The following is an 8983-nucleotide window of genomic DNA, read 5'->3' on the forward strand; positions in this document are numbered from 1 at the left end:
TTTAAATAAGATCGGTCATAGTTGAGACCGTTAAAATTGATTTTTTCCTATTTTTCTTTATCAATATCAATTTAAACAACTTGTCTAAAACTTTGTACTCGCCTTAGTGAGTTATTTAATTATTTTGAAACTGGTATAGTAGTAACCTTACAATTGTGTTTGTCAAAAAAGAAAAAAAATAATAAAAAAAAAATAAGTAACCTTACATGCAATTGTGACTAACTTTAACAAGGTAAGCAAATCTATATGGTCCCTTACTAGATTTGTTTTTGTTATATAGAGCCGTTTATTAAAGACAATCCCTCAACAAAAAAAAAAGAAAAAAAAGACAAAACTCGACATCAAATATTGAGTTACACCTCCAATTTTTAAAAATTATCTAAGATAGTTAACATTTATGTATGTCAGGATATGTATGTTTACTTTAAAGACGATATTAAAAGAGATTTGAATTTGCATCAAGATTGAAATATAAAAGTTGAATTGGTTATGTTCATTGCTACTACTGTCCTCTATCCTCAATGTGCTGCTACTATTTTATGTGCTATATTTGCTTTTACTCAGATAAAGATGAAGAAAGTGAGAAAGATCAAGAATGGTCTTATCAATAATTCAGAAGTTTCTAAAAAAAGAATGTAACTGTGCAAAGTCAAGTTCAATAGTAGATCACCAATTTCGTTAATATCGTACCTCGTCTATAAAGCAACTGCATAAAAGTGTTCAATTCATCTATTGCAAAGATGCTGTTTCCTGTAGGGGAAAAAAAAGATAACATTAAGAATTTGTAAGATGATACTTAAAATCATATGAACCAATTATAACAAGCATATCTATTCCAATTCATTTAATTGATTATTGATCCTGATTAGCTATCCAATTTCATGTTACGGTCTTACAGATGATCATTTAGCCGTTTTTTTTCATATGATAATAAAAAATTTAGTGGTTGATAATAATGATCTGCATCCACGTACTGTCTTTGATTTTATAGATAAGATCAATTTCGACCACAAACTTAGCGAAGAATTTTCTAATAACATGTATAACTTCTATGCATTTAATGCATGGTGATAGAGTATAAAACATATTCCTGGGCCTCAACCATAGAGTATAAAACATATTTCTGGGCCTCAACCATTAGTTTAAGCTTTTGGTTGAGATGGTCCACTAACATGGTATCAAGAGCCAGCATGACTCAAAGGTCACGGGTTCGAATCTCATCCACTCCCCACTTTCAAGTGGAATATTAAGCGCAGGGTATGAGGAGGGCCCATGCTGCATCCACACTTCTAGCCTAACGGGCTCTCGTGTGAGGGGGCGTGATAGAGTATAAAACATATTCCTGGGCCTCAACCATTAGTTTAAGCTTTTGGTTGAGATGGTCCACTAACACATGGTACAAAGTACAACATGCTACCAAGTATGTTTTTGGATCTAGATACGAGTGATAATTCAAACTAAATAGAAAAATTATTGGAGTATTCATCAATTCATTCGTTATCTAACTAAATTACTATACAACAATATGTTTGATTTGTTTTGTTGAATCAAATAGATGTGATGAATGAAATCGATGTTCTAGTATAAAAAACTAGAAGAGAAAAGAAAAATAACGTGTTATACTACCTCCGTTTCTTTTTAGGGCCTGTTCTCATTGACTGAACTCAGCTGAACTGAACTGAGCTGAACTAAACTGAACTAAACTGAATATTTTATAAGAGAAGGAAATTAGGAGTTGAACTGAACTGAACTGAGCTGAGCTGAACTGAATTAAACTGAACTGAGCTGAACTGAATTTCAACGTAAGAGAACAAGTCCTAAGTTGACACGTTTTGACTTTAGCATTATTCATCCACCTCCCTTTGACCATAAGCCATGTGGGATCTTGTTAGATTTGTCACGTTATTCAAATTTTCATAATTTTGCTTATCAATAATTAAAGATATTAATGATGGAATAAGTGCAGAGGCAAACGTGAGTAAAGAAACGTGTCAACTAAAAAGAAACGGAGGAAATATATAAAATCGTCATATTATTAATGTTCATATATATATTGACATAAATTATTGTGCTTTTAAAAATCAAGTAAGTATGATAAGTAATAAGAAGAGTATTAAAATCATCATCATATAAGTAGGTATGTAAAGTATCATTTCAATCAAATAAAAAGTACATTGGGGATTTAAATAAAGACGGTGTTTATTAATAAAGTACCAATTACGGATAAAGTTCTTATGTTGAAATTTGAGCAACTTTTTATTTTTTGTATGTCAATAAAGTAGGTTATGTTACATTTCTTCACAATGTTAATTACACAAATTACTTTAATTCTTATAATTCAATTGTACATAAACATCTAATTGACAATAATTTGTAGCAATTTTTATTATTATTTTTTTTTATTTTTTTAATAATGAAAGTACACCTAAAATCACTTATCAGCTTATCGCTAATTTTGTCAAACATGCACGTCAAGTGTTTATTTATTTTTTCTCATCTACTCCAAATCTCCAATATAGTTCCAATGTGTTATCTCTCAAGTCTCAACTACATACAAGTATATAATTACCTAACAACCTCTCATATTAATGGTAAGTATTTATACAAACAAGGAAAGTTTGGGAAATCAAAGTGCAAAAGTAGGCTAAATCTCCAATTTGGTAATCTAGGAGTTGAATCGTCTCATTTCACACAGCTCTCCCCAAATTCATTAGTGATGGTGACTAGTGATTTCAGCACTTGTCCAAATCAATGCTTTTGTTTTTTCTTAACATGGTACTACTATACTCACTAACACATCAATTAGATTTTCTGTCTTTTTCTCCCCCGCTTTCTTACTTTGCCCTATTCTAATTAAGCACTAAAAAGTGAAGTAAATTTCTAATCTAAGAAATTCAAATTTTATAGATACATAATTTAGGAAATTGATCGATCATATTTTGATGGCCGGTGCTACGATGTTGCAAATGAGTTAGTTGCACTTAGTTTGGACTAGTCTTTTGATGCCACCTTCACGTGTGAATTGATATTACTACTCCGTATCTTCCTCTATATATATATATATATATATATATATATATATATATATATATATATCCTCGTGTTTTGGTCAATTTTATTTTGACAACGATTTTGAAGCAGTAAAGAATTAAAGCTAGTCGGTAATGACAATCTTATCACAAAAATCAATTAAGTTTAGTTAAAAAATTAAAGTGTTATTTAAAACTTGATGAGATCATATATATCCCGTCTACATCACTGTCATTAGTACTCTCTCTCCACACAAAATAAATTAACAATCCATTAAATTCAATATGTAAATATCATAGTATCGTTATTCATGGTGCCTACTATGATGATTTAGGTAGAGTAGTTTTACATATTTGTAATATTACCTTAATTAATAGAACATTTTTGAGCTACAACTACAAAATAATTGTAACTGTTTATGAGAATTATGATTACTTGCTTTGTAAGCCCTTGGGCAAGTATTTTAAATAGCATTAGGTAAATATATTTAATCACCCTACTCAAGTCAAATATATGAGGGCAATATTAAATTCTAACTCATACAAACCCTAGAGAATCATTGTTATTAGGGTTTATAAATATTGGAACAGAGAAAGTATGTAGCAACCTTCTTTATTTATTTTTGACATTCATTATGAATTTTACTTATCAACAACCATTCTCAAAAGGGAGTCCTTTGTACTTGAAAATTTTGAGAATTTATCACTTTCTTGGTACAAACAATGATGTTGAACCACCCTACTCCAAGTAAAAGTATGTACGTTCAAATCATAATAACTAACCTTTGATGATTACTAATGATAATGTGCCCTTCTTCTTAAAACTAATATTCGGTCATGATCTACTTTCGTACCATGTATTATTACACGCCTCTAACAATAATAGGTGATTGTCATCTAATTAACGGATTTAGTCACTTAGTCAATGAGAATTTATCGAATGTCCTATAATCGGTTGCACCATGCACGAGTTTAAGGCACACCATTATTCATCTTTTGCAAATAGGTAGCTCTTCCAAATAAGAAAGATATAGGCATGGGCGCAAGGCTATATAACTTGCATGATACAATTGGTTGTATAAATGTATGATATAATCGTGTCATACTCATTTGTGGTTCAAATTTCAATTCATGCTATCTTTTAATAAGTTGATTTGTATTCTAATTTATAAACACGTACTACTTCATACATATATGTTCTTATACATAGACGACTTGTATCATTTATTCATTTAACAATACATGCCAATACATATCTTTAATCATTTATCACTAGTTTTGCATTTGTATGTAAGAATTGAAACATATACTTATATATATCAAGAAAGTACACATTAAGAAAAATTTAACAAGATCTAAGATGACAATATTTTACCTTACATACAAATTAAATCACAATAAGTTCAATAACCATTAGAGTAACTTATGTGATAAATCGTGTAAAATGTCAAACAAATCATCTAAAAATTGATCGATTTGCAAAAATAAGCACAAAAACAATAATAACCAAATTAGAAACCCTAAAAATCACTTTCCACGATATCCAACACCATAAACATTTAGGCAACTATATATAGCTGTCCCCCTCTACTATATGTATACCTTAAAACCTAAACACATTTCCTTTTATCTCTACCCTATCTTTTTAACTGTTTCTTCCCTTTCTCAATCACTAACATTCAACAAGCAACTATCACAATCTATCTTATCATCTCTTGTTTAATTAGCTTCTTCTTCTATGATGAACACCAACATGATGGAAGACAAAGTGGGCTCGGAGTTGGCTCCACCACCTCCGGAACATCTTTGCTATGTTCGGTGCAACTTTTGCAACACTGTCCTCGCGGTATATAACTAACCCTCATTACTCATATTTTCTACTACGTTTCGTTTAGCTTAGTAATTAATTTAACTACCTAGCTACTTGATTATTATATATCTAATAATGTGAAAAGAATATGTATGTTTTCAACGAGTCAATGACTTTCTCATATTAGACAATAGTACCATACATAATTGATGCTCATCACTAGGTCCAAAATGAATTGTATCACGTTGATCGTATAGTTTTATTTGAAATACTGACTAATGTGACAACTAAAGTTGGACGGAGGAAGTTTCATTGCATATATACACTTAACAAAAGTGTTATTATTTTTGAATGTAGGTTGTAATTCCGTGCAAGAGGTTGTTGGACACGATAACAGTCAAATGTGGGCATTGTAGTAATGTATCTTTTCTGAGCACCAGGCCTCCTCTCCAAGGCCAATGTCTTGACCACCAAATTACCCTTCAAGTAAGGATTTTTTTTTTCCCACCCTTAATCATTATCTTAATCTATCTAGATCTTTACTTCGTATTTTTGTTACAATTTATATCATTTATGTTCATGATTTATGAAAATTGACATACACACTTGATTTGTAAAATAATACTAACTATATGTTGAAATTAATTATTGCACAATTAGCCTAAGATGTATGCATCATGCATGTATGGATATTGTTAAATTGATGGAAATAAAATCATTGTACGTGTTGTATGTGCTAGGGGTTCAATTTCTTGGAGAAACCAGGGGGTTTTTGCAGCACCATTGATCATCACAACAACAAAAAAAGCGAACCATCTCCTTCGGCGTCATCCACCTTAACCGAGCCTGTTTCTCCAAGGCCATTTGTTTGTAAACGTATGCTTTTTTTTTTTTTTTTCAATTCTATTTAGGATGCTCAACATTTTATCAATTCGACTTTTTATACATATAGCATTATAGCCTAATTATGTGTTTTAAGTGAATGATACTTAGAAATTGATTCTTTTAGTTTTTACTAGGAGATTATCTTTAAGGTTTTATAAGTTCTTTTGATAAGTAGCTAGAAGAGTTTGTTTAGATCTACGTCTTTAATACTAATTCTAATTATTGTGTTTGTCTAATGAGTTTTATTTTAGTTACTGCGTTATTATTGATTTATGGAAATGGATTTTTTATTGCAGCTCCTGAGAAAAAGCATAGGCTTCCATCCGCTTATAATAGATTCATGAAGTAAGCATCATAATTATGTCTAATATTGAGGTCGAGATTTGAGCTAGTAATGTGACAAGCATCTCCGGATGAATGAAATTGTATTAGTAATAAGGAATATATATAACAAACTGCGTACTTCTGATATGTCAGGGAGGAGATTCAGCGCATCAAAGCAGCAAATCCTGAGATACCTCATAGAGAGGCTTTTAGCACAGCCGCAAAGAACGTAAGTTAGCTACTTTTCGATCTTTTTAACATTTTTGAGGATGTGTTTGAATAATCTTATCAACTACTTAAATCCACCTACACATTCAAAATGTCCAAAAACTATTACAAAATACGTAGGTAAATGTTTTATTTTGACGAATATATAATCATGTTACTAAACTTGATAAATCCGATCCATATTTATTTTGCAATATAAGTGTACTTGTACTAATGCATGAGGCATTAAGAATGTAGCTAGAGTCTTTCAAAAAAAAAAAAAAAAAAAAAAGAATGTAGCTAGAGTGGCTACGAGAGCTATAATTTTGTTGCTAATATAAACTAGATACATAAAGGAATATCTAAGGGATTAAATATGACTTTTAACAACTGATTTTCTCCATTTCTTTGCTAAAAGTAGATGATTATGAATTTCTTTAAGAAGTACTCGTACGATACTAGATAAGAATTTCTATTTGCGTGCTATAGCACATAACAAATTAGCATTAAAAAAAAAAAAAAAAAAGTATATATATTTTAAAACTAGCTAAGTAGCTAGCAAGTAATAACAAAGGGTGTTATTCTGTACTTTTAACGTCTCTTAATATATGAAAAATATTATCTTTGAGAAGTTTTAAAATAGAAATCACACTTCTTTTTCATGTTTTTACTATCTATTTTATCCACTCCTACAAAAAACTGCGTACTAAGTACTAATTTGAAATGTGAATATTATTTCGGGATGGATCAAAGGGGGAAGGAACGAGAAAGATTTATAAGTTTATAGAATTCATATACTAAGACGATAAAATTATTCAGGGAAGAAACTGTTATTTTCTTGTTTCTTGAACATAACATAAATTATAAAGAAAAATTGTTCAAGTATTAATTAATTTTTTGTATGTGGTAATGTTCAGTGGGCAAGGTTTCTTCCGCACTCCCCAGCTGGATCACTTGCGGAGAGCAGCAACACCAATTAAACTATGTACAGAGTACTTCGTATGTAAACACGTACAACTCCCATTTCTATTAAACGCCTTTCATAGATCTTCCAATTTTGAATATATTGCCTTATTGTTAAAATGATTTTCGCGTTACTATAATAAACTACACTGTCAACGTGACAAGTAAATTAATTAACTCTAGGTCGAGTATTTTTTACTAACTTTGCATTTTATTTTTCAGGTTGATGCAGGGAAGAGGACGCCTCTCTTTCGAAGTCAGACGGCTATAACATATGGTTGTAGTAGGGCAAGAAAGAAGTAGAGGATTAGTTAGTACACCTTTGTATTCAGATCGTTTTCTAGTTATATGTTAACCAATATGAAGTTTGTCATCCTTAATTATGTTTCAATTTCACCTGTAACTGCATGATGAGATCGCTAATGCAGTTGTTTGTTGTAACTAATAACGGTTTAAGCTAAGCTAGCTAAGTACTTTAAATGCAATGTAAGTTTATAATGCAGTTATGTTATTTGAGCTGTCTTTTCCATAACTTCATCGCATAACACTTCAATAAATCTAATAATAGCTTACTTTTCACATGGGAAGCATAAATAGCATGGTATGATTGCTGAACCAAAAAAAAAAAAAAAGGCTTTTTATACAGTCATACAGTTACAAAAGGTAGACTACTAATAACTTTTGACCTCACAATCAAATGGTTCTGCTGATTTAAGTGGCTGTATTTTTGTCAACCAAAATTATTATTTTTTTATTTTTACTTTTGTAAATTATGGTCTTTGGTTTAGCAGTACGTCTTGTGTGTGACCAGCCACATCAGAACAAAGTAACCCATATAAAACTGACCAAATAACCCCTGTAATACTAACTGAGTAACCCTTATAACACTAACCAGGTAACCCTATAACATTGACGAAGTAATCCCTTTAACACTGACCAAGTAACCCCTATTACACTAACGAAGTAACCCTTGCCACACGGTGTGGCCAGCCACATATAAGACTTTGTATTTGTTTAGATGTATTAGACCACAAATGATTTTGTAGTATCCACAATACTTTTCCTTTCCCTTCTTATACATTTGTTACCTGAAGTGATTGATAGATATGTCACGTATATTTGTCTGGTGGACTACTGACATTATCAATCCCCCTAACCTGTTTGTTTCACAGGTTGGTCTAAGACCCTATTCTCTTCACCTTAAAAAAAAATAATACTCCCTCCATTTTTTTTATATGCATCACTTTGACAATTGCACTATTCACATACCATTGTTGACTTAATTTTTTCACCTTTAAAAAATAAATAAATGTTATTATATAATATATCATAAGATTTGTCATAATATCTAGTTTCATAATATAATTTTGTTACAATTTTTACTAATGCTAAAGATATTAATGGTCAAAGTAATGTCTCGGCAAATGTGCTGGTCAAACTGGTGCATATAAAAAAAAACAAAGGGAGTATTAAGTAATAATAAGTTCAGTTCAGTAAAAATAATTTCAGTTCAGTAAAAATAATTTCAGTTCAGTAAGATTCAGTTTTCATAAAGAAAAATTATAATAGAAAATCAGTAAAAATAATTTCAATTCAGGAAAATTAATTCAAGTTCCGTAAAAATAATATAAGTTCAGCAAATATAATTTCGTTACTGTAAAAATAATTTCAGTTCAGCAAAAATAAGGTGAAGAGAACGGGGCCTAATTTGATTAAACACCCCCCTTCCCCACACAATTTGATTAACTCATCCATTGATCCGTAA

At 30.6% G+C, this 8983-nt stretch overlaps 1 protein-coding gene across 1 annotated transcript; it reads left to right on the forward strand.

Annotated features, from left to right (window-relative positions):
- The first annotated feature begins 4785 nt into the window (after nt 1–4785).
- On the forward strand, nt 4786–7235 carry LOC145600073 (protein DROOPING LEAF-like). Its single transcript, XM_081655923.1, has 6 exons — nt 4786–4875; nt 5197–5325; nt 5580–5715; nt 6021–6069; nt 6202–6277; nt 7173–7235. The coding sequence occupies exons 1-6, from the start codon at nt 4786–4788 to the stop codon at nt 7233–7235; spliced, it is 543 nt and encodes a 180-aa protein (XP_081512049.1).
- Nucleotides 7236–8983: the final 1748 nt, after the last annotated feature.

This window comes from Chenopodium album, chromosome 21, assembly GCF_948465745.1.
Source record: "Chenopodium album chromosome 21, dcCheAlbu1.1, whole genome shotgun sequence".
Taxonomy (NCBI): Eukaryota; Viridiplantae; Streptophyta; class Magnoliopsida; order Caryophyllales; family Amaranthaceae; genus Chenopodium; species Chenopodium album.